Below are 27,725 nucleotides of genomic sequence, written 5' to 3'. Positions count from 1 at the left end.
CACAGCTTCTGTTGGCCAGTTGTATTCCTGAGTTAGCAGCATCCCTTTAGCCCCATTGTGAGTTATAAATGTCTAGAACAGACTGTATGAAAGACTGATTTCATTACTCATTTCTGAAAGAAATTGGAAGCATTAATGAAAAAGATTCGTTTTTGTGTTTTAGGCAAGGAATGGAGAATGGGCAGTAAATTAGGCTGCTCTTTGATGGGCCAAATGGCCTCTTTCCGTAATACATCATTCTACGAAACCTAATTGCCTGAATAGCAATGGCAAGTAATTCTATATTTTTGTATTTTTAACAGATCTTTTATAAGTACTTAAATACTTTGCTGAACAATAAAGGAATGTTTATGATTGAATTAAGCAAAAGACCATTCGTCCGGTCTAACAATCTCTACCTCATGTTGCTCAGTTGAACAATCTCATTATTCTGTCTGACAAACTTGTGGAACTTCATTGACATCACTTCATCATTGGCTGCTGTACCCCAAGGCTCTGAGGTCAATTCGGAAACATTCCCCTCTCTGAGGAACTCTGTAAAGCCTCTCTGTCTGACTCAGCTTTTGATCATCTGCATTGGCATTTCCTTCTGAGGACTGGCGTCAAGAGTTTGTTCATTAATAACTCTGTCAAGTGATAAAATTTGTAACGTGAATGGTGGAACGTATTTGCAAATTGTTCTTGTTTTTCTTTCATCTTTAGCTAAGTCAGCATTTATTGCCCATCCAGTACTGCCCTTGAGGGTGCTGACGGGTTGCTTTTCTAAATGAGCGCAGTCCAAGTGGTGTCAATAACAAAAGCAGGTGAAGAAAGGAACGCCCGGATTCAGCCTGGGGGAACAGTGGGCAGTACACTTCCAAACCTTGGAGGGGAACTTGCAGCTGATTGAAAAATGAGCAATTGATGGGACAAGTAGATTTCCTGGGCACCTGAAAATATAATCGTTAATATTGCAGAGGAGCCAATCCTCAGTTTCCAACAGTAATAACCCAATAACTCGAGTCTGAGTGATTTAACAACACAGATTGTCAATGTCTATAGAACATAGAACAATACAGTGCAGAACAGGCCCTTCGGCCCTCAATTTTGCACTGACCTGCGAACCAATCTAAGCTCATCTCCCTACACTATCCCATCATCATCCGTGTGCTTATCTAAGAACTGTTTAAATGCCCCTAATGTGGCTGAGATAACTACATTAGCAGGCAGGGCATTCCACACCCTTACCACTCTCTGAGTAAAGAACCTGTCTCTGTCATAAATCTATCACCTTGCAATCTACAGTTATGCCCCCTCATACAAGCAGACATCATCATCCTAAGAAAACGACTCTCATTGTCTACACCCTCTGATCATCTTATATGTCTCTATTAAATCCCCTCTTAGCCTTCTTCTCTCCAATGAGAACAGACCCAAGTCCCTCAGCCTTTCCTCATAAGACCTTCCCTCCAGACCAGGCAACATCCTGGTAAATCTCTTCTGCACCTTTTCCAATGCTCCCACGTCCTTCCTGAAATATGGGGACCTGAACTGTACACAATATTCCAAGTGTGACCGCACCAGCATTTTGTATAGTTGCAGCATGACATCACCGCTCTGGAACTCAATCCCTCTACCAATAAAATCTAACACACCGTATGCCTTCTTAAAAGCACTATCCACCTGGGTGGCAACTTTCAGGGATTTATGTACATGGACTCCAAGATCCCTCTGCACATCCACATTATCAAGAAACTTTCTATTGACTCAGTATTCTGCTTTCCTGTTATTCTTCCCAAAGTGAATCACCTCACATTTATCGGCTCTGAACTCCATTTGCCAATAGTCCCAAAACAGATCCTTGTGGCACATTGGACTCCAGGCTAAATATTTTCCATCAACCACCGCTCGCTGCCTTCTTACAGAAAGCCAGTTTCTAATCCAAACTCCTCAATTCCATGCCTCCACATTTTCTCCAACTGCCTACCGTGTGGAACCTTATCAAAGGCTTTACTGAAGTCCATGTATACCATGTCAACTGCCCTACCCTCATCTACATGCTTGATCACCTTCTCAAAAAATTCAATGAGGTTTGTGAGACACGACCTGCCCTTGACGAAACCATGTTGACCTTTCCAATCAAGTTGTTACTTGCCAGATGATTATAAATCCTTTCTCTTATAATCCTTTCCAAAACTGTTCCTACAACAGATGTAAGTTTCACTGGTCTATAATTACCTGGGTCATATCTGCTGCCCGTCTTGAACAAGGGCACAACATTTGCAATCCTCCAGTCCTCTGGTACTAAACCTGTAGACAACGACGACTCAAATATCAAAGCCAAAGGCTCTGCTATCTCCTTCCGAGCTTCCCAGAGAATTCTCGGAAAAGTCCCATCCTGATCACAGGACTTATCTACTTTCACTCCTTCTAGAATTGATAACACATCTTCCTTGCAAACCTCGATCCTTTCTAGTCTAATATCTCGTATCTCATTTTTCTCCTCTACAATATTCTCCTTTTCCTGAGTAAACACCGATGAGAAAAGTTTGTTTAGCGCTTCTCCGATCTCCACAGGGTCCACACTCAACTTCCCACTTCTGTCTTTGACTGGCCCTATTCCTATCCTAATCATCCTTTTATTCCTCACATACCAACAGAAAGCTTTAGGGTTCTCCTTTATTCCATTTGCTAAAGACTGCTCGTGTTCCCTCCTTGCTCTTCTTAACTCTCTCTTTAAATCCTTCCTAACTGATCTGTAACTCTCCATCGCCTCATCTGAACCATCTCGTGTCAACGTCACATAAGCCTCCCTCTTCTACTTAACAAGAGATACAATTTCTGTAGTAAACCACGGTTCCCTTACCTTATCGCTTCCTCCCTGCCTGACAGGGACATACCTATCAAAGACACGCAATATCTGTTCCTTAAACCAGATCCACATTTCGATTGTCCCCACCCCCTGCATTTTACTACCCCATTCTCTGCATCCTAATTCTTGCCTAATCACATTATAATTGCCCTTGCCCCATCGATAACTCTTGACCTGTGGCATGTACCGATCCCTTTCCATCACTAAACTAAACGTAATTGAATTATTGTCACTCTCTCCAAAGTGCTCACCTACAACTAAATCAAACACCTGACCAAGCACCAGATCCAGTGTGGCCTCCCCTCTTGTCGGCCCTTCGACATACTGTGTCAGGAAACCCTCCTGTACACATTGGACAAAAACTGGTCCATCCGATGTACTAGAGTTATAGCATTTCCAGTCAATGTTGGGGAAGTTAAAGTCCCCCATAATGACCACCCTGTTCCTTTCACTCCTACCCAGAATAATTTTGCCTATCCTCTACTCCATATCTCTGGAATTTTGTGGAGGCCTATAAAAAACTCCCAGCAGTGCGACCTCTCCTCTCCTGTTTCCTACCTCAGCCCACACTACCTCAGTAGATGAGTCCTCGTCAAAAGTTCTTTCAGCTACGTTATACCATCCTAACAAACCCACACCTCCCCTTCTTTTTCCGCCTTCCCTGTTCTTAATGAAACATCTAAACCCTGGAACCTGCAACATCCATTCCTGTCCCTGCTCTATCCATGTCTCCAAAATGGCCACAACATCAAAATCCCAGGTACCTATCCATGCTGCAAGCTCACCTACCTTATTCCGGATACTTCTGGCATTGAAGTAGACACACTTCAAACCAGCTTGCTGTCTGCCAGCACACTCCTGTGACCGTGAAATCCTATCCATGCCCTCCTTACTCTCATCTTCTTGTGAACTGGAACTACACCTCCGGTTCCCATCCCCATGTTGAGCTAGTTTAAACCCTATAGGTGAGAGGAACATTTTTACTCAAGACCCTTGTCATTGACTCCTTACAAATTCAGTTTCTTCTGTACAAAATAAATCTTTGGAATCCTAAAGTTCTCATCAAAGGAGATATTTTATCAACCTGTAGTGAACAATCAATATATAATCTCTAATATCTTACTGTCAAAACCCAAGGCAGTAAGCCCATTTCTATCCTGCAATGAAACCTGATAGCATTGAATGCAGAGAATGACCGGACTTTCCATCTTTAACTGTGTATTGTTACACTGCCTTGTTCAATGACAGACAAACAACAGACTGAGAGCTCAGAGTTTTCTCAAACAACATGTGTTTTGGTGGGAATATAAACAGCTCTGTGTTTGCAGATTCAACAACGACCAAGAAAGAATCAAAGGAGCAACACATAGAGAGGAGATGAAAGATGAATGATGAGGCATTTGAGAACGGAAGTCTGTGATGGTCTATTGAAGGCTAAAGGCTATTGACTTGGTAAAGGTTGGGTTCAATCGAGAGACTGACAAGTTCAGTGTGGAGCTCAGGGATGGATGTCAGTGGATGAACTAAAAGATGGCCTAGAAGGCAGGACTGTGCTTTTTTTTCTTTCAGCTTCTACAATAGTTGCATCAATCTGTTGTGAGAAAGCTGAAATGCCACACGTCAGATGGTTCTATTAGCGAGTGTGAACAACAGACTTAGCAAGATTGAAAGTGCCTTCTATGTTAATCATGTTCACATTATAGTGTGTATTTGGAAATGAATTCCATATTTTGAGTCATTCACCTCAATGACCTGATCTTGTTGAGCTCTTCAATAAGTTTGTTCTAATTTCCATTTTGTGCTGAGGTATTTGATTCTGTCAGTTTAGTTCGAACATCAGAATTTATTTTTATCCCACGTTGTGTAAAGACAAGAAGGATATTGACTATTGATAGAGAGACTCTCTCATCCTCCCTGAAGAAGGAGGGGCTGCGAAGGAGATTCACCAGGGTGTGGCCTGGGATGCAGCACTTCAATGATGCAGAGAGGCTGGATAAGCTCGGATGGTTTTATCTTGGAGCAGGGAAGGTTGAGGGGTTTCCTGATTGAGGTGTATAAGATTATGAGGTTAAAAATCACACAACATCAGGTTATAGTCCAACAGGTTTAATTGGAACCTGTTTGACTATAACCTGGTGTTGTGTGATTTTTAACTTTGTACACCCCAGTCCAACACCGGCATCTCCAAATCATGAAGATTATGAGGGGCATGGACAAAGTGGATAGAAAGCAGCTGTTCCCCTTGGGTAAAGGTTTAATCACAAGAGAGGATCATTTTAACATGAAAGGCAGGTAGTTTAAAGGGGATTTGAGGAAAAACCTTTCCACCCAGAGGGTGGTGGGAATCTGGAATGTATTGCGAGGCTGGAAACCTCAACCTTGAAAAAGTATATGGATGAGCACCTCAAATATTGTATCATTTGAGGCTGTAGGCCCAGTGTGTAAAAGGTTGCAAGCACCTGGAATTACTTTGACCAAGTGACCATGAGGAGGACACAGTGGATACCTTAGGGGTGGAGTTTGTGGTGGGGTCAAAGACGATGACTTCCGAACATAAGTTGCTGCTCTTCCAATCCCAGGCCATTACCCAGCGCAAATCAGTCAGGAAGTTGACTAAAGTCTTTCTGGTGCCTTTTAAAAAACAGCACATGACCCAAAAGATCCTTGAATCCCAATAAACACCAAAGATCAATGATGGGCCCCAATAAAAGTGGTTGCTCATCCCCATCATGGCCCACACAACTATCACAATTAAAGAGGCCTCAGGCTCAGACCTTTCGCACCATACTCCCATTCGCTCCGCCTGCCCCCTCACCTCCAGTTTAGAGTGGACGCCCTGGCAAACTACAGAAAGGTACACACACACACACACACACACGCACACACACATACACACACACATGCACACACACACGCACACATACACACACACGCACGCACACACACACACACGCACACACACACGCGCACACACACGCGCACACATACACACACACGCACACACATACACATGCACGTATACACACATACATGCATGCGCACACACACACGCATACACATATGCACACACATGCACGCGCGCACACCCACGCGCACACATACATGCACGCGCACACACACACACGCACATGCAAGCACACACATGCACGCGCGCACACACGCACACATACACACATACATGCGCGCGCGCACACACACACACACACCAGGCTGCTGCTGGGATCCATTGGGAGGAAAATCAATCTCGAGGATTCTTGTCAACGTACAGATCCAGGCAGAAGGATTTCAGAGGATGGGCGGGGGTGGGGAGGTGCAATGTATGAGCATGACCATGAATCAGGGCGTGGTGAAACTGCATGGGCCAATACATTTGTGCAGAACAAATTAAAGGAGCTTTTGATGTCTTGAAACAGCAGATTTCTCTTCATTTTGTCTGTTCATTCACACTCTCTTTTCTTGATATATGGATTTCCACCTACTGCCATCACCATACATTTGCCTGCCAGCTACAAAGCTGTGCTGCTGCGGATTAGAGAATCAGTCATGTTGATCGGAATGTTTGTGGTCCCAGCGTGAGGAAACCGAAATGAAAAACAAAAGTCCCGTGGTTTACCTGCTGCTCTCGATCAGATCCACCGACGTCAAGCCGGTGTTCTTCTCTGACCACTGCCTCCTGCTGGCCGACCGTCACCTACAGGATGAGCAGCGGGCTGGTAAGGGAACGTGGAAACTGAACACCAAGCTGTTGACCCCGGGAAACATTGACGAGCTCAAGAGGGACTACGCAGGTTGGAGGACCGCGAAGCCCCTCTTTGGGTCTCCAGCAGACTGGTGGGAACCAGTAAAAGGGAACATCAAGAGGTTCTTTATCCTCAAAGCTCTTTCAGGAGGCGAGAGAGAGGCGGGGAAAACTGTCCCAGCTCCAGGAAAGTATGCAGAACCTGCTCCTGCTGAAGACGATGGGGGTTGATGTCACAGAGGACCTTAAGGAGGTGAAGGGCCAGCAAGCCTCGCTCTTTGCCTCGGAGGCCTCCAAGATAATCTTCCGGTCCAGGGTCCGCTCGGTGGAGCAGGACGAGACGTGCTCTCGTTTCTTCTTCCAGAAGGTGCACAAAGAGAGCTCCGTGCTCAGCAGCCTGAAGGAAGAAGATGGCTCGATAATGTCATCTCAGGCTGACGTCATGAGGATCAGTAAATCCTTCTATGCCAGTCTGTATGACTCGAAGACAACCGACAGCGCGGCCTCCCAGTCGTTTCTGTCCTCTATTACGGAGGTCTTAAACGAGAGAACACAGGAGGGGCTGGACCAGCTGCTATCTCTGGATGAGCTGACCAAGGCCCTCGAGTCCTTCGAAAAGAATAAAACTCCCAGAAGCGATGGCTTACTGGTCGAGCTCTATTCTGCTCTGTGGGGCTTGATTGGCAAGGACCTGCTGCAAGTGAATGTCAGTATGCTTCGGGCAGGTACCATGAGGAAAGGTACCATCACCCTCATCTACAAGCGGAAGGGGGAGAGGGAGGAACTCAGAAATTGGAGACCAATCTCACTGTTGAATGTGGATTACAAAATTCTGTCAAAGGTTATCGCCAACCGGGTCAGGTCTGCTCTGGGGTCGGTGATTCACCCTGACCAAACCTGTGCTGTACCAGGCAGGAAGATCGCTGAGAGTCTCGCACTCCTCAGAGATATGGTTGCCTACGTGCAGGACAGAGGGTTGGACACCTGCCTGATCAGCCTGGAGCAGGAGAAAGCCTTCGACAGGATATCACACACGTATATGAGAGATGCTCTCTTCAAAATGGGCTTTGGGGAGGGAATCTGCAATTGGATCAGACTGCTCTACACCAACATTGTCAGTGCAGTCTCAATTAATGGGTGTGAATCAGATAGCTTCCCAGTCAGATCTGGAGTCAGGCAGGGCTGCCCTCTCTCTCCTGCCTTGTTTGTGTGCTGCATAGAGCCATTTGCTGAGTCCATCAGGAAGGATGCGAGCCTGAGCGGGGTGACTATTCCTGGCAGCGGGGGCCTGCAGGTTAAGGCCTCCCTGGACATGGATGACGTCGCTGTTTTCTGCTCGGATCCGCTGTCCGTGCGCAGACTCATGTGCATATGTGACCAGTTCGAACGGGCCTCTGGGGCCAAGGTAAACTGAGGCAAGAGCGAGGCCATGCTCTTCGGGAACTGGGCCAATCAATCCTCGATCCCCTTCACCGTCAGGACCAACCACCTGAAGGTGCTGGGTATTTGGTTCGGGGGGGGGGGGGGGGGGGGGGGGGTGGAGGGCTGGGGTGTGCGCCAAGTCATGGGAGGAGCGTATCAGCAAAGTGAGGCAGAAACAGGGCAGATGGAAGCTACGGTGGCTTTCCATCACGGGAAAAAACCTGGTCATCAGGTGTGAGGCACTGTCATTGCTGTTATACGTGGCACAGGTCTGGCCTATTCCCAGAACCTGTGCCGCTGCAGTCACCCGGGCCATCTTCCAGTTTATATGGAGGTCAAAGATGGACCGGGGCTGAAGGGACTCGCTGTACAAAGATCTGGGCAACGGGGGGAAAACATACACGCAAAGCCACCCTCACCCTGATGGCCACCTTTGTGTGTGGCTGCATCAAGCTGTGCGTGGATCCCCGGTACGCAAACACCAAGTGTCACTATGTACTGAGGTTCTACCTGTCCTCGGTGTTGCGAAGGATGGGCCTGGCCTCGCTGCCGCGGAACGCTCCGAGTAGTTGGACCGTTCCGTATCACCTGTCCTTTGTGGAGACATTTATGAAGAATAACACCTTTGACCACAAGTCCATCAGGAAGTGGTCAGCACGTAGTGTCCTTGAGACCCTTCGGGAAAAGGAGAGGGCAGATCCTATCGAGCGGTTCCCTGAGCAGACTGTCAAAGCCATTTGGCAGAATGCATCATCGCCAGAACTTTCCAACAAGCACCAAGACATGGCTTGGCTGGTGGTGAGAAGGGCTCTGCCTGTGAGATCCTTTATGCACGCCCGGACTCTCAGCCGCACCGCACGCTGCCCTCGAAGCGGCTGTGGTGGGGACGAGACTGTCACACACCTCCTTCTGGAATGTGCCTACGCAGAGGAAGTCTGGAGAGGAATGCAGTGGTGTTTGTCGAGGTTCGTCCCGAGCAGCGCCGTGACGCGGGACTCCGTGCTCTACGGTCTGTTCCCCGGGACGCACACCGAGACGAACATCAACTGCACCTGGAGGATCATCAACTCGGTGAAGGACGCTCTCTGGGCGGCCCAAAACCTGTTGATCCTCCAGCTGAAGGAGTTGACCCCGACTGAGTGTTGCAGACTGGCACATTCCAAGGTCCAGGACTACGTGTTGAGGGACTCGCTGAAGCTTGGGGCAGCTGCCGCCAAGGCGCGGTGGGGAAAGACCACCGTGTAATATCTGCCTGCCTAACGAAGAACAGGGGGCCCGCGCAGTCATTTGGGCTCTGCTGACGCCTCAACTAAATATATGGATATATGATTGATAAATGTACAGACCTGTATATACAAATGATAAATTCTGATCTCTGTATGCAAAGAAATAGATTGTTTACATATGTATGGCATGACCAACTGTACAGACCATCAAAATATTTTATGAATAAAGTTTATTTTTGAAATAAAAAAAGGTTTGCTGCACTCAGTCAAATTTCACATGTGGACTAAACCCAACCACAGGTTGAATGTTTCTCTAAACAGCTTCCCGCCCTTTCTGTTCCAGTCTTACCTGGCCGGCTTTCATTTGCTGGAATTTCCTCCACACATTCCGCAGGAAACCATCCAACACGTCCTCGAGAACTGCCTTCCCAGAATCCACCTTCTCCAATACTCAGAACTAGTATGCCAGGAAATACAAAAGGAAATGATTAGTTGATGCTTTTAGGAAAATACAAAGCATGCTGAAGCATAACATATGATACAGGGTGTCACAGTGGCTCAGTGGTTAGCACTGCTGCCTCACTGCGCCAGGGACCCAGGTTTGATTTCGGCCTCGGGCGACTGACTGTGTGGAGTTTGCACATTCTCCCCGTGTCTGCGTGGGTTTCCTCCGGGTGCTCTGGTTTCCTCCCACAGGTCCAAACGTGTGGGTCAGATGGATTCGCCATGGGAAATTGCCCATAGTGTTAGATGCATTAGTCAGAGGGAGATGGGTTTGGGTGAGTTGCTCTTGGGGGGTCGGTGTGGACTTGTTTCACACTGTAGGGAATCTAACCTAAAAAAAAGTATTATGCCTAGACTGTTCTGCCCTTCAATAAGACCACAGCCCACCCTCTATAAACCGGGGTTCCCTTCATGACAAGCATCTGTCAATCTCAGTTCTGAACATACCAACAACCTGGCATCCAAACCACTTGGGGATTGAGAATTCCAAAGATTCCCAACCTTTCAAGTGAAGAAATTTCTTTGGTGAAATCGACCTTGTCTCTCTGGACATTAAAGGAGTGAGTGACGGTGTCACATTTTTAGAGGGTTTGGCCAAGGAGGATGCTGAGAGGATATTTCTGCCAGTCAGAAAATTGCAAATGAGGGACCATGAACTCAAGATCAAGGGTAGACCATTTAGCATGGATATAATGGAATAGGAGGGAAGGACTGGCATAGATTAATGATTAAGATTGGATTAACAGATTAAAAAAAAGAGAATAAATGTCCATTCTCACTTTGACAGACTGTGACTAGTGGGGTACCACAAGGGTCAGTACTTGATCCCCAATTATTCACAATATTTATCAATGATTTGGATGTGGGGACCAAATGTAATATTTCCAGATTTGTAGATGATACAAAGCTAAGTGGGAATGTGCATTGTGAGGAAGATACAAAACATTTTCAGAACAATTTGGACAGGTTTAATGACTGGGCAGGAACATGAAAAGTGGAATATAATGTGGCAAATGTAAAGTTATCCAATAATAGGAGAAACAGATGGGCAAAGTATTTCTTAAATGGTGAGAATTTGGGAAGTCCAGATGTGCAGAGGAACCTGGGTGTCCTTCTCATTTATTCACTAAAGTCTAATATTCAGGTTCAACAAGTTATTAGTGGGCTACTGGAATGTTAGCTTTTACTGTATGAGGATTTGGGTACAGGAGCAGTGAAGTCTTGTTTCAATTGCCCAGGAGATTGGTTAGATCACACCTGCAGCACTTTCCATGACTATTTCCTTTCTCCCTTCCCCACCCCTCCCCACCTCTCCCCTCACCTCCCTGCCTCTTCCCACCCCTCCTTGCCCCTCCCCACCTCTCCCCACCCCTCCCCGCCGCTCCCCGCCTCTCCCCACCCCTCCCCACCTCTCCCCACCCCTCACCCCACCCCTCCCTACCTCTCCCCAACCCCTCCGCCTCTCCCCACCCCCCACCCCTCCCCACCTTTCCTGACCCCTCTTCCTGTCCCTCCCCACCCAATCCCACCCCGCCCCTCCCCACCTCTCCCCACCCCTCTCCCCACCCCTCTCCACACCTCCCCACCTAACTATTTGCTATACCTGAATGCTACATTTCTGTGATTTAGAACATAGAACATAGAAGAATACAGCGCAGTACAGGCCCTTTGGCCCTCGATGTTGCGCCGATCCAAGCCCACCTAACCTATACTAACCCACTATCCTCCATATACCTATCCAATGCCCGCTTAAATGCCCATAAAGAGGGAGAGTCCACCACTGCTACTGGCAGGGCATTCCATGAACTTACAACTCGCTGAGTGAAGAACCTACCCCTAACTTCAGTCCTATATCTACCCCCCCTTAATTTAAAGCTATGCCCCCTTGTAATACCCGACTCCATACGCGGGAAAAGGTTCACACTGTCAACCCTATCTAACCCCCTAATCATCTTGTACACCTCAATCAAGTCACCCCTAAACCTTCTTTTCTCTAATGAAAACAGCCCCAAGTGTCTCAGTCTTTCCTCATACAATCTTCCTTCCATACCAGGCAACATCCTGGTAAACCTCCTCTGCACCCGTTCCAGTGCCTCCACATCCTTCCTATAGTATGGCGACCAAAACTGCACACAATATTCCAGATGCGGCCGCACCAGAGTCTTATACAACTGCATCATGACCTCAGGACTCCGGAACTCAATTCCTCTACCAATAAAAGCCAGTACGCCATATGCCTTCCTCACCGCACTATTTACCTGGGTGGCAACTTTCAGAGATCTGTGTACATGGACACCAAGATCCCTCTGCTCATCCACACTACCAAGTATCCGACCATTAGCCCAGTACCCCATCTTTTTGTTATTCTTCTCAAAGTGAATCACCTCACACTTAGCTACATTGAATTCCATTTGCCACCTTTCTGCCCAGCTCTGCAGCTTCTCTATATCCTGCTGTAACCTGCCACATCCTTCCTCACTGTCAACAACTCCTCCGACTTTCGTATCATCCGCAAACTTGCTCACCCAACCTTCTAACCCCTCTTCCAGGTCATTTATAAAAATGACAAACAGCAATGGTCCCAAAACAGATCCTTGCGGAACACCGCTAGTGACGGCACTCCATGAAGAAACTCTGCCATCAACTACTACCCTCTGTCTTCTTCCATCCAGCCAATTCCTAATCCAAACCTCCAACTCACCCTCAATGCCATATCTCCGTATTTTCTGCAGTAGCCTACCATGGGGAACCTTATCAAAGGTTGTATACAAGGAACCCCACAATATGAAAATAAACAGCTAACAGCATCTCCTCACCCCTCCCCAGTCCTTCCCACCCTTCTCCCCACCCCTCCCTGCCTCTCCCCGCCTCTCCGAACCCCTCTCCCCACCCCCATCCCCACCCCCCCCACCTCTCCCCATCCACCCCACCCCTCCCTTCTCCCCACCCCTCATGCCAGGTGGGATTGTGTGCCTGTGATTTTTTCTGATTTTCATCACTTTGTTTACGAAGTAAGGATGGAAAATAACAATTTTCAAACATTGTGTAATGACAAGGAAGACAAAAGCATTGATTCAAAAGAGCCATCAGACCAGGAGATTGTTGTATTTCCTCATCACCCCACGATAAGTTAAAGTTTCTAATGACCATTGAAGTGTAGTCATTGTTATTTTGGAGAGAAGGACTGCAAATAATTTGCATGTAACAAGATTCAAGAAACAGCAAACGACATGACTGGCTACTGAAAAGAAATAAATAGTTTTTTTTTTGCAGTCTCCAGGGCACATGAGGTAATTGATTTGAAGGGAGTTATGGTTGGGATGTACGAAATCTGACCATAAATTTCCATACAGCAAGTTTAACAAACAGCAATATGAATATCACCAGATAATCTGCTTTAAGTTTTAGTTCAAGATGGCATTGGCCAAGGGTCAAGAACTCCCCTGGTCTTCTTCAAATAATTGCAGTTGGATCTTTTTGTTGAAGGGACTGGGAGCTCAGTTAAACATCCCATCCACCATAGTTGACTCTGTCACAAATGATTGCTCCCTGAGGATTGCTGGGATCTCTGGCACTGCATATAGTAAAAGGGAGAGGTGCTGGTTCGAGCATCGGGGAATTGACCCTCATATTGAAAGGTGTTTCCAAGATCCGCAACAATGCAGTGTCAGAATCAAAGACATCCTGAACTGATGTTAGTATAAAAGTCAGGGTCGTCTGTTTAAAACTGAGTTGAGAAAAAAATCTCTTTCTCTCAGAGGATTGAGTGTCTTTGGAATTCCCTTCATCAAAAGGCAATGGATGCAGAATCTTTAAAGAACTTTCAGGTAGAAGCAAATAGAATCTGGATTCCCAAGGGGGCGAAAGGTTATTGCGGATATGTAGGGATGTGGAGTTGAGGTTAAAGTCTGATCCGTCTTTTGCCCACTTGTCATTTTTCTCCATTTTTGACCATCCATCCATCCAATCCCACCCACTGGATCCACCCTATCCAATCCCACCCACTGGATCCACCCCATCCAATCCCACCCACTGACTCGTGTTAAAATTCCAGTGTCTCAGAATGATATGAGTGTAGAATACTTTGCAATCCTTTTCCTGAAAACACTGATGATAAGTTTAAATGTCATTGAAGATTGAAGAACCAATTACTGAATAATTCAATCAGACTTTGCTGTTGATGTCTGACTTTTATTTCTTCAGCATTTTTTAAAAGCTAACATTTCAGTCGATTGCTTATGTTGAAAAAAAGACTAATTGCCTCAATCTTTTTCATGTTACCTGCTAACAGCTGGAGATGGGCAGGATTTATTCACATCAATCATAGGACACAATTAGTATACACCTGCAGCTCTCCCAGGCTATTCTCAGCTGTGATGTTGGACCTGTACTGTATGGATCTGTCTGCAGACACACTGGGTGAATTGCAATCACCAGAGGCAGTCTCCAGCTCTCTGGTTTTCTCCACTGACTTGACAAAAAAAACAGATGAACAAAGAGCCAGTGATATTTCTATCACTCTTCTGAAATGGTCCTCTGCACATCAATATCAAGATCATTAATATAAATCCGAACCACTAAGGGTTCCATTACTAACCCCTGCAGAGCTTCATTACAAACCTTCCACCCCCAACCCCACCCCCACAGAAAATAGCCATTACACATAACCCTCTGCTTCCTATCACTCTGCTAATTTTGTATTCTTATTGCCACTGCTCTCTGTATTCCAAGAGCTCGAACTTTGATCACAGCTTTGTTTGTGGCATGTTCTGAAAGTTTGTGTATAACGCGTCAACAGAGTTCCCCTCATCAAACCTCACTGTTACCTCATCAAAAACTCCAGCAAATTATTGCAACATGATTTCACCTTAAGAAATCCGCTGGCTCTCCCTAATTAAGCTACATTTGTCCATGTGATTACTAATTCCTTCCTGTATTACTGATTCTGGGAACTTCACCATCTCTGACATTGAACTGACTGCTTTGTGATTTCTGGGTTTATCTTTCCAACCTTTAGTGATCAAGAGCATAATGTCTACAATTCTCTAGTTTTCTGGCAGAGCCCCAGTTTTGGGAAAACTGAAAGATTATGGTCAATGTCCCTCCAATTTCCACTCTCATTTCCATCAATATCTTAAGATGAATCGCATCTGGTCCAAATGCTGCTTCATATGAAAATATCAAACCCTATCCAATGCTTCCTCCTTATGAATATTGAATTCTTTTATTGGCAGATTCCTCCTCTGTCACCATGGCCTGGATAACCGCAAACTCTTTCGTAAAGACAGATGCAAAATATTAACTTAATACCTTGGTCACAGCCATGCTCCATGTTACATATCTGCTTTGGTCCTAATTGGTTTTACACTTTTTCTTAATTCATTCCCGGTATGAGGGCGTCACTGGCTAGACCACCATCCCTAATTGCCCAGAGCGCAGTTAAGAGCCAACCACATTGCTGTGGGTCTGGAGTCACATGGAGACCAAACTCGGTAAGGGTGGCAGTTTCCTTCCCTGAAGGACATTAGTGAACCAGATGAGGTTTTCTGACAAATGAAAATGGATTCATGGTCATCATTAGACTCTTAATTCCAGATTTCTTTTTCATTGAATTCAAATTCCACCATCTGCCTGGGTCCCCAGAACATTATCTGGGTCTCGGGAATAACAGTCCATGGATAATACCACTAGGCTATCGCCTCCCTTTTACTGTTTAAATGCCTAAAGATGATTTTGGGATTCCCGTTTATGTTAATGGCCAGTCTTAGTTTCATAATCTCTCTTTGCTTTGTTTAATTGTTTTTTTCAACTCCTTGTGAAAAGTTTAATTTCTATTTGAAACTTGTCATCAGCACGTATTTTTTCTTTATCTTAATTTTTATATTCTTTCTCATGCAGGAAGCTCTGGATTTGTTTAGTGAGCTATTCCTCTGTCACAAAGTGGGGTAAAAGCCTGAAACCCACTTCTGCAGATGACAGTTGATTCTGGATCAATTGTTAACCTTAAAACTGAAGATGATAGATTTTTACAAGTCGAGGGAATGAAGAATTCCAGGTCAAAGGTGAAACTATGGAATTAACTTGCAGGTCAGTAATAATCGCACTGTTTTCATGAGTTATAAATAACAAGAGTCTTTTGCCTAAGGGGGAGTTCAAAACTAGGATATATATTTTAATGTGTGAGGAGAAAGATTTAGAAAGGACATGAGAGGCAGTGTTTTTTTACACAGAGAGAGGTTCATGTGTGGATTGAACTGCCAGAGGAAGTGATGGATGCAGGTACAGTGACAATGTTTAAAAGACATTTGGATAAAGGAGTGAATAGGAAAGGTTTGGAGGGGCACTCTCTATGGACGCTGCTTGACTCGTTATGATTTCCAGCATTCTTTGTTTTCAGCACAAATTCTAGAATCTGCAGGAATTTGCTCCAACATCAGGTTTGGAGGGATATGGGCCAGGTGCAGGCAGATGGGACGAGTTTGGTTTGGGATTATGGTTGGCATGGACTAGTTGGACCAAAGGGTCTGTTTCAATACTGTACAACTCAATGACTGTAAATACAAGGGTGGATTGTACATGCTGGAAATGAACAGAGCCCATCGTTGCTCAGTAAGGGCAGTGCTCTCATGAAGTGTGTGGGACTCAGTCCCGGTCCAGGATTGGAGCACAAGAATCCAAAGATGTGCAGGTCGGGTGAATTGGTCACGCTAAATTGCCCATGGTGTTAGATGCATTAGTCAGGGGTAAATATAGGCTAGGGGAATGGGTGTGAGTGGGTTACTCTTCAGAGGGTCAGTGTGGACCTGTTGGGCTGAAGGGCCTGTTTCCATACTGCAGGGAATCTAATCTAATCTAACCAAGGTAGACCTGTCGGTGTAGTACTGAGGGAGTAGTTGGAAATGCTGTCTTGGTGATGGGGTTGTTAAAATGAGGTCCCAGATGTTCTTTCAGATGAATAGAAAAGGCTCCATGACATTACTTTTAAGAAGAATGGGGCATGTATCCCTTGCCTTGACCAGTATTCACTGATCAATAAAGATCAGAAAACCATTTGGTCGTTATCACATCAGTATTAGAGGCAGTTCACTACCTTCAGGCAGTTACTGTGTTTCCCACATTACAACAATGCTCACTTTAAATGTAAAATTAACAACGAACAGCAGATGCTGGTAATCAGAAACAAACCAGAAATTGCTGGAAAAGCTCAGCAGGTCTGTGAAGAGAAAGCAGAGTTAATATTTCGGGTCCAGTGACCCTTCTTCAGAAGAATTAATTGGCTCTAAAACACTTTAGAGTATCCTGAAATCACAAAAGGTGCAATACAAATTAATCAGTTTTTATTGTTTAACATGTGATTCTGATAGCAGTGGTACCAGTGTCTGTGATACTGCAAACTTTCCCATGACTCATTAATAAACATCCACTGAATTTGATGTGATGTTTCAGTTCCCAGCTTATCAAGGAGACACAAATGAAAATGTACATTTCTGAACAGCTTTCACAACCTCAGGACATTTTTAAACAGGTCCCAATCAATAAAAGATCACATTCTTATTATCTCGCACTCTCATATTCCACCTTCAACTGCAGGGGGACATGGTCTGTGCTAATGACCAACATCTAGTAAATAAGCAGCCAGAAGACAGCAAGAAAGGCTGTGACATTCGAAGGTTTGAAATACAGGGCTAATCATAAAACAGCTTAAGCTACTGAGAGGCAACACACTTTTCTGAATGGCATTGTCGACAAAGTCCTAGTGATTCCATCTGGTTTTTAATGAGCAGTGAACATTACCCCATCAAACTGGGCAGAGGTCCCAGAGAATTACTTCACAATTCTATTTTGAGGGGGTTTCAAAAGAAGCGTCATAAAAATACTTCAATCTCAGAAACAGTTTGTTGGGTCTAACAAGTCCATGTGTTTAAGCTCTATAGAAGCCCACTCCTGCACATTTGTATTCCAATGCAATCGACCTATTCTGTTATTATTCCTCCAGGTAATGAGGGAATCTTATTGAGTTGTGTTGAAGTACTTGAGTTATTCGGTATCAGAGAGGAATCTGTTTGTAGTTCAGCTTATTACAATTGCTGGTAGCTGTGAATGTTAACAGTAGCAGCACAAACAGTCCAGAGAACAATCCTACTGTAAATCAGGCACAGACCAGTCCAGGAAAAGTCTCATTTGATTCCCTTGTGGTCAGGTCAGAAGAATCTCTTCCTAAACCCCCTGGATAATATAGGTCTCAGTTGACGCATTTAAAACCCCTTCCCTCCTTTCTCTAACACCTCCTGGATTGTCCTTCCCTCCCCAGGCTCTGACAATCAGCTGCTGGACCGAGGAGCCAGGGAGGTGGTGTTACAGTGGTAATGTCAGTGGGACTAGTAACTACACCTCCAAAAACCAAGTGGGTTCAAAACCCACCAGGGCACCTGGTGAAATTCAATCAAATAGGTGGCACAGTGGCTAACACTGCTGTCTCACAGTGCCAGTGACCCGGGTTCAATTCCTGCCTCAGACTGTCTGTGTGGAACATAGAACATTACAGTACAATATAGGCCCTTCAGCCCTCGATGTTGCGCCGACCTGTCATACCAATCTGAAGCCCATCTAACCTACACTATTCCATGTATGTCCATATTCTTGTCCAATGACGACTTAAATATACTTAAAGTTGGCGAATCTACTACCATTGCAGGCACAGCATTCCATACCCTTACTACTCTCTGAGTAAAGAAGCTACCTCTGACATCTGTCCTATACCTATCACCCCTCAATTTAAAGCTATGCCCCCTCGTGCTCACCGTTCCCATACTTGGAAAAAGACTCTCCCTGTCCACCCTATCTATCCCTCTGATTATCGTATATGTCTCTATTAAGTCACCTCTCAACCTTCTTCTCTCCAACGAAAACAGCCTCAAGTCCCTCAGCCTTTCCTCGTAAGACCTTCCCTCCATACCAGGCAACATCCTAGTAAATCTCCTCTGCACCTTTTCCAAAGCTTCCACATCCTTATAATGCGGTGACCAGAACTGTACACAATACTCCAAATGCGGCCATACCAGAGTTTTGTACAGCTGCAGCATAACCTCATGGTTCCGGAACTCGATCCCTCTATTAACAAAGGCCAAAACACTGTATGCCTTCTTAACAACCCTGTCAACTTGCATGGCAACTTTCAAGGATCTGTGTACATGGACACTGAGATCTCTCTGCCCATCTACACTACCAAGAATCTTACCATTAGCCCAGTACTTTGCATTCCGGTTACTCCGACCAAAGTATATCACCTTACACTTGTCCGCATTAAACTCCATTTGCCACCTCTCAGCCCAGCTCTGCAACTTATCTATGTCTCTCTGCAACCTACTACACCCTTCATCACTATCCATAACTCCACCGACCTTAATGTCGTCTGCAAATTTACTAACCCACCCTTCTACGCCCTCATCCAGGTTGTTTATAAAAATGACGAACAGCAGTGGACCCAACACTGACCCTTGCAGTACACCACTGGTAACTGGACTCCAGGATGAACATTTCCCATCAACCACCACCCTCTGCCTTCTTTCAGCAAGCCAATTACTGATCCAAACTGCTATATCTCCCACAATCCCATTCCTCCGCATTTTGTACAATAGCCTACTGTGGGGAACCTTATCGAACGCCTTGCTGAAATCCATGTACACCACATCAACCAGATTACTCTCATCTACCTGTTTGGTCATCTTCTCAAAGAACTCAATAAGGTTTGTGAGGCACGACCTACACTTCACGAAACCGTGCTGACTATCCCTAATCAAATTATTCTTTTCTAGATGATTATAAATCCTATCTCTTATAACCTTTTCCAACACTTTACCAACAACTGAAGTAAGGCTCACTGGTCTATAATTACTGGGATTGTCTCTACTCCCCTTCTTGAACAGGGGAACCACATTCTCCCCGTGTCTGCATGGGTTTCCTCTGACTGCCACAGTTTCCTCCCACAGTCCAAAGGATTGGCCATGCTAAATTGCTCATAGAGTCCAGGATGTGGAGGTTAGGTGCATTAGTCAGGGGGAAATGTAGAGTAATAGTGTAGAAGAAAGTGTCTGTGTGGGTTACTCTTCGGAGGGTCGGTATGGAATTGTTGGGCCGAATTGCCTGTTTCCACACTGTAGGGATTCTATGAAAATCTGAAATAAAGGGCTAACTGAACAGTGACGCAGTCAATTGTTGGAAAAACCCACCTGGTTTATGAATGTTCTTTAGGGAAGGGAACTTGTCATTGTCACTCGGTCAGGCCTACATGTGACTCCAGACTCACAGCAATGTGCTGACTCTTCAATACCCTGTGGGAAACAGGGGATGGGCCATAAATGCTGGCCTTGTCAGTGATACCCACATCCCATAAATTAATTTTTACAGAATAGCTTTCATTCCTTCTCATGCTTAGAGTGTTCTGGTAGATATGAAACAGTCCAGTGTTTTGGAAAGTGAATAGTGAGCCCTTCTACCGAAAATGGCTTATCCTCTGGGCTTTTTAGGTTCTGTGCAAAAGAACCTCTGATCACAACACCAGGATTTCAAGCTGAAACAATCAGTTTAGAACGGTTTTCCCTCACAGTCTCTCCAAACAGACAGGTATTGGCAACAAATTCAGCTCTCAAACTTAAATATTAAAGCAGGTGCCTCAATAGCACGAATAAAGAAAAGTTTATTTTACATAATGTCCTGATTTAAATGTGTAAGAGAAACATTACAACAATTTATTTGAGAGCTTTTAAAACCAGACCAAAATTACCATGAGTCTTACATCAAATAAAAGCAATTCAGTTTGAGAGGTGTTAAATTATGTAACGTTCTGACTTGATAGAGATTGTTATGATAATGAAAAGGCTTTATATAAAAAAGGAAAGCCTTTCCATTTGTGACAAGTCCAAAATTATAGGCAATAAACTTAATTAAATAAAGCACTAGTGATGGCCATAGACATCTTGGGATGACTCTATTGACCAAGAGAGAGGTTAGAATGTAGCACTGTAAAGCAGACAACATACAGACAATAAACAAAAGCAGAAATTGCTGGAGAATCTCAGCAGATTTGAGCACGTCTTCAGAATCCATGCTCTCAGGGAACCCCTCAGTTCTGAAGAACAGTCACTAGATCTCTTCATAGATGCTGCCTGACCTGCTGAGCTTTCATGGCAATTTTTCTGTTACTATTTGCTTTAGATCTCCAGCATCCACAACATCCAACTTGGCACCGCCCTCTTGACCTGTCCTATCTGACTATCTTCCTTCCCACATATCCGCTCCTCCCTCCCCTCCAAACTATCACCATCATTCCCCCCTCACCCCCAACCTGTATGTACCTATCGCCTTCCCAGCTACCTCACCTTCACCCCCACCCCCACCCCCAACCCTCTTATTTATCTCTCAGCTGCCCTACCCCCCGCCCAAGCGATGAAGGGCTTATGCCCGAAACGTCGATTTTCCTGCTCTTCCGATGCTGCCTGACCTGCTGCGCTTTTCCAGTGCTACACTTTGACTCTATTTGTTTTTCTATCGCTCACATATACTGTTCAACGTGGATCAATGCTCTGAACAGGAAAACTCAGAACAAGAGAAGATCTTACAACTTGTTGAGCCTTCTCTGCCATTGAATTACATTGGGGCTGATCATTTACCTCAACTCTCTCTGTATGATATACCAAGGTTCAGATTTCTGCAAGGGGCCCCTTTCAAAGAGCAGGTGCAACCAGGTTCTGGGATTCTCCATGCAATTCCTACTTCCATGAATTTTCAGCTGTGTGGGAAAGGAGGTGTGGTTCTTTGATCTGAATATAGCAGGTCTGTCCTCATTAGCTCCAATGTGAAGGTGGATAATTCTAACAACCACCATACCCCCCCACTCCCTGCCCCCACCTTCCAACAACCACCATCATGCCCCAACTCCCTCCCCCCACCTTCCAACAATCACCATTGCCCCCCTCCCTGCCCCCACCTTCTAACAACCACCATCGCTCTCCCCCCCTCCCTGCCCCCACCTTCCCTGCACCCCCTCTCCTCCCTGCCCCCCCCCACCCCCCTCCCTGCAGCTTTAATAGATTCCGGCACCTTCTGCAGGCAGGCACTTCCTTTCTTTAATTTTTTTGGTTTGAAATATCAATTCTTTTTGAATTTCAGTGGACATGCTTTGGGGAGTCAGGAGGTGAGTTACTCCCCACAATATTCCTCGTTCTGACCCATTCTTGCATTCTGGGCCTAGGACAGCATCTTGAGAAACTCCTGCAGAGATGTCTTGGAGCTGAGATGACAGACCTCCAACAACAATGACCATCTTCCAATGTGCCAGGTATGATTCCAACCAGCAGAGAGTTTGCCCTGGATACCGGTGATTTCAGTTTTGCTAGGGCTTCTCCATGCCACACTCAGTCGAATGTATCAGTGATATCAAGGGCTATCACCATCAGCTCACCCACTTACACTCTCCCCAGTCTCTGCTTTTGGCCAGTCAGCCAAACATGGGTCTCCCGCAGTTCCTTATCACTAACACCATGGGCTCTTAGTCTGTTTAGCAGCCTCCTGTGCAGCACCTTATTAAAGGTCTTTGGAATACCAAACAGATCATGTCCACTTCATCTAACTTGCTCATTACCTCCTCAAAGAATTATACCAGATTGTCAGGCATGAGTTTCCCTTGACAAAGCTTTGCTAACACAGCCCTATTTTACCATATATTTCCAAGTACTCTGCAATCTCATTCTTAATAATAGACTCTAAAATCTTGCCAGTGATCAAGGTTAGGCTGACTGATCTATAGCTTCCTATTTTCTGCTTTTTTCCCTTCTTAAACAGGGGTGTTACATTAGTCATATTCCAGTCCTCAGATATCCTCCCTGACTCCAGTGATTCCTGAAAGATCACCACCAACGCCTCTACCATCTCCTCAGCTATCTCCCGCTCCAGGTGATTTAACCATCTTCAGACCTTTCCATTGTGCCAGTACCTTCCCCTTAGTGATGACCACTCCATTCACCTCTGGGCCGTGACTCTCTTGAAGTTCTGGTACAGTGCTGGTTTCTTCCATTGTGAAGAATGATGCAAAATGCCAATTCAGTTCCTCAGCCATTTCTTTGTTCCTCATTACTACATCTCCAGCCTCCTTTTGCAGTGGTACAATGTTAACTCCTGTCTCTGTTCTACCTTTCCTATGTCTAAAATAAACTCTTTCAACCTTCTTTTGAAGTTCAGATTAAATTCTCGACATGTGAAATACCTGAGTAAAGGAAAATGCATACCGGCAGACAATGTCAGATTTATGAAAATGCAACTGCTGCAAGTTTCTGTTACTGTGTGACAGAGAATGAAAGGGAAAATTGTGCACATTTATTTTGAAGACTCCTAAGATAAGAATATTATAACAGGCTGACGAACATAGAACGTTCTGTCCACAATGACCAACATTATTGTTCAGAATGTGGGGCTATCAACAAGAGCTGACATTTATGTTCCACATTCAATGTAGTGAAACTCTTCAGAGTTCTTGACAAACTAACTGTGGGGTAAGAGTTCAGAACTGAGCCAGGTGAAGACAAGGCTGCCAACAGAACAGCGATGAGAGCAAGGGTGGCCAGGAAGCTTATGAGTATCACAGAGGGTTGTGGCACAGGGGAAAGTTAGAGGTTCCGAAAAACGTGAATGAGAATATTAAAATTGAGTTAAAAATCACACAATACCAGGTTATAGTCCAACAGGTTTAATTGGAAGCACACTGTGCTTCCAATTAAACCTGTTGGACTATAACCTGGTGTTGTGTGATTTTTAACTTTGTACATCCCAGTCCAACACTGGCATCTCCAAATCATTATTAAAATTGAGGCATGGTTGAACCTCGAGACCAACAGCAGGCCAGAATTGGTAGGTGAATATGATAATGTGCGTTAGAATACCGGCAGCAATGCTTCAGATGGGCTCCAGTTTTGACAGGTGGGTAAATGGGACAGTGGACATAACATGTCGATCTGTGTTCTCTCCTTCATCCTTTAGTAACCGTCATGGCCTGAACGTTATCGTACTGAGCATTACTGAAAAAAGACACTTTTGTTGAAACTTTGTTTGAGAAGCTACTGTAAATTTTGAGAATTATTGAAACAGAGTTGGGTGACCTCTCCAGTAATGAATCTCCATTTTTCAGTTTGACATAATTGTGTAGCTTCTGGTTTGAATCTGTCGATAATACGACCCAATGTGACAATGTGCTGTGTGCTAATTCAGTCACACAATTAAAAAATCTAAACCACAATCTGTAGCATCAGCTATGTTTATACTTAATGAGGAGTGGGGACTTGCTGAGGTGCTGTCACTGCTAAATAAAGTCTAAACATTAAAACCTTTCAGAATGATGCATGAAAGGCTAAAGATAATCTACTCTTGAAAGACTTTAGGTTAAAACTCTCAAAGGACCAATTTACTTCATACAATATTTCAGAGTGAACTAACCTCTATCCCACACTGAATTCAAAACTAAAGGAATAAGATTTTTTTTATAGCAGATGTTTACTGAAACATATTAAAGGCTGAGTGAAAAATGTACCAACCCAACATGGAAATTGGGGATGCCCAGTCTGAGAGAGGGGCAGAAGCAGAGTATTTTACAAAAGGGGAGTTGATAAATATTTAAAGAGATGAGATTGCAGAGCAGCGGGTATAGAGTGAAGGATAGCAACCAGTCAGACACACCACCGAACAGGCACAATGGGCTGGATGACCCTCCTTTCAGTCTATGTTTCAATGAAATTCTTAAACATTCACAGCACAGAGGGAGGCCATTTGGCCCATTTACTAGAGCTGGCAATTTGAGACAATTCAAAACTAACCTCAGTACTCCATGTTCTCCCTACAATCCTGTCACTTCCACATTTTCAAATATTTATCCCACTCTCTTGGTTTATTAACATTCTCGACCCCAACGACCTCCCGAAACAAAGACATTTTTTAAAGACCTTTATCACTTTTGAATAAATTTTGATTTCTATCTTTGTCGCAAACTGACTGAAAATTGCGTTGAAACATCACCAAGGGGCTGCTGGAGGTAGTTGTCACTTTGTGATTGGGGGCTGGATATTTATTAGGCAATACAACACAGTCACATATATTGGAACTGACCAAACCTCCATCTGTTAATATTGAAACAATGAGAACCAGACAGAATGATGTTGTGCTGGGGTGACTGCTCAATCAATAGTTCACGTTAATTAAGAGTTAGTCAGCAGTCAAGCCTGCTCTGCCAATCAATAAGATCAAGATTATTCTGATCTGATTATACACACTCCTGCCTATGGATTTGAAATGGGTGACCCGTTATTTTACTAGGTTAATGTAGGCAGCTAAATGATTCACACTCTCCCGATCTAAACATTCTTTCAAATCCAAAAGCCTTCGGGTGTATTCCCTGTGTTGGACGAGGATAGAGTGCTCCTAAATTTAAGCAATTAATGATAAAAGGAACAGGCTATAATCAGGAAGAATGCAGAGCCAATTGGCCAAACCCTAAGACAAATATCAAGCCAAAACATAGAAAGGAACACTAAGAATGTAGCAAAGTTTTGTCGATCTGCTCATTACAGAAGCTGTGAATAAACTGGGAGAATACCATTTGTATTAAGAAAGGACACAGGCTGCTTTATGATTATTGCAAAACAGAAGCCCAAAGAACTGTGGATGCTGGAAATGAGAAACAAATTCAGGAATTGCTGGAAAATCTCAACAGGTCTGGCAGCGTGTGTGCAGAGAAATCACAGCTAACATTTCAGGTCCAGTGTGACCCTTCTTCAGAAAGATTGCAACTTTTCAGAGGCTGGACAGTCAGAGCAAAATATGCAGTTGGTTACTGTCTCAATACGCATCCAAGCATTCCAAAAGATTCCAAGGGAAATAGAAAAATTCATGGCATTGTTTCACTGCTTCCAGCTGGAAGAAAGTATGAAGCCATTGTAGCAGGACAACTTACCCACAATCCATCAGCTGCAGCATATAGGACACATGACAGTGCTGTCACTTTAAAAAGGTTACATTGTGCTTGGTTTTGTTTTGGAGAGAGGTTGTAAAGGCAGAAGTGCTGAAGTGTCTAGGTTTCAGGAGTCTCGGTGTTTAACAATGGAAGGGGGGTGGCCAGCTCTTCCAGTTCAGGCTGTCTGTAGCTGGAGCAGTCAGAAGATGTGAGAGTCCAGGAGAATTGCAAGCTTCAGTAAAGAATTCTTCTGAATTTATCTGAAATCTCTCTCTGGATGTTGTTCCCTCCTGCCTGTAAGAATCTGTGTGTGAATTTACCTTTTTGCCAAGGGGTGTGTATATGGGATGTTACTATATTGGGACAGTTCATTAGTTAAGTTGCTGTATTGGGGCAGGTTAGTTTTCTAATAGTTAAGTTATTCTAAATCCCGCTTACTTTTGTTCATGCTTTACTGCAGCGTTTAAATAAAATCTGTTTTACTTAAAACCGAGTGATTTGACCAGTTGCATCTCATCTGGAACATTTATTCACACTGCGCTTTTAAATAAGAAAAAGTTAGGGTCTCGGCTAACTTCTTGAAATGTTTTGAGGGCAATCTGGCCTGGTCCATAACACATAAGCAGCTGTAAGGAAACCACAATCTATCATATCCATCACAATATAGTCCTGCATTCCAAGGTCTTCCCAAAGTGTACTGTACAAAACAACAGTGGACCTTCCTCTGCAATAACCGAGCTCTACAATTGTAGCTGAAACAGCCAAATGGAAGACCGGTGAAGTGAAGTGGCAATGCCTGCAAGGAATGCACCAGAGAATAAAGAACAAAGGACATTACAGCACAGGAACAGGCCCTTCGGCCCTCCAAGCCTGTGCCAATCCATATCCTCTATCTAAACCTGTTGCCCATTTTCTAAGGAGTTGTATCTCTTTGCTCCCTGCCCATTCGTGTATCAGTCTAGGTACATCTTAAATGACACTATCATTCCAGCCGCTACCACCTTCACTGGCAACACGTTCCAGTCACCCATCATCATCTGTGTAAAGAACTTTCCACATATATCTCCCGTAAACTTTTTTCCTCTCACTTTGAACTTGTGACCCCCAGTAATTGAGTTCCACACTCTGAGAAAAAGCTTCTTGCTATCCATCCTGTCTACACCTCTCATGATTTTGTAAGCCTCAGTCAGGTCCTCCCTCAACTGCCTTCTTTCCAATGAAAATAATCCTAATCTACTCAACCTCTCCTCATAGCTAGCACCCTCCATACCAAGCAACATCCTGGTGAACCTCCTCTGCATCCTCTCCAAAGCATCCACATCCTTTTGGTAATGTGGTGAGCAGAACTGCGCACAGTATTCCAAATGTGGCCAAAAAAAAGTCTTATACAACTGTAACATGACCTGCCAACTCTTGTACTCAATGCCCTATCCAATGAAGGAAATCATGCTGTATGCCTTCATGACCACGCTATTGACCTGCGTTGCCACCTTCAGGGAATAACGGACCTGAAAGTCCAGATCTCTCTGTTCATCAATTTTCCACAGGACTTTTCCATTTAATGTATAGTTTTCTCTTGAATTGGATCTTCAAAAATGCATCACCTCGCATTTGCCCGGATTGAACTCCATCTGCCATTTCTCTGCCAAACTCTCCAATCTATCTAAATTCTGCTGTATTTTCTGATAGTCTCCTTCACTATCTGCTACTCCATCAATCTTAGTTTCATCTGCAAACTTGCTAATCAGACCACCTGTACCTTCCTCCAGATCATTGATGTATATCACAAACAACAGTGGTCCCAGCACGGGTCCCTGAGGGACACCACTGGTCACAGGTCTCCGTTTTGAGAAACTCCCTTCCACTAGTACTCCATCTCCTGTTGCCCACCCTGTACTTCAGCCATCTAGCTCGTACACCCTGGACCCCATGCGACTTCATTTTCCCCATCAGCCTACCATGGGGAACCTTATCAAACACTTTACTGAA

At 44.7% G+C, this 27,725-nt stretch overlaps 1 protein-coding gene across 7 annotated transcripts in view; it reads right to left on the bottom strand.

Moving 5' to 3' along the window:
• LOC122557603 (SH3 and multiple ankyrin repeat domains protein 2-like) overlaps window positions 1-27,725 on the bottom strand; it is a 1,564,835-nt gene that overhangs the window by 918,261 nt on the left and 618,849 nt on the right. For all 7 annotated transcript variants that reach the window (XM_087996234.1, XM_087996235.1, XM_087996236.1 and 4 more), the window contains one exon: window positions 9,588-9,695. In XM_087996234.1, the coding sequence (XP_087852360.1) occupies window positions 9,588-9,695 (108 nt within the window). The remainder of the gene's footprint in view (window positions 1-9,587; window positions 9,696-27,725) is intronic.

The sequence above is a fragment of the Chiloscyllium plagiosum genome, unplaced genomic scaffold, assembly GCF_037043375.1.
Source record: "Chiloscyllium plagiosum isolate Xiang-an unplaced genomic scaffold, Cpla_swu_hap1 HiC_scaffold_18, whole genome shotgun sequence".
In the NCBI taxonomy this organism is placed as follows: Eukaryota; Metazoa; Chordata; class Chondrichthyes; order Orectolobiformes; family Hemiscylliidae; genus Chiloscyllium; species Chiloscyllium plagiosum.
Note: the sequence above shows the minus strand (reverse complement) of the source record. Positions and strands in the feature narration are given on the sequence as shown.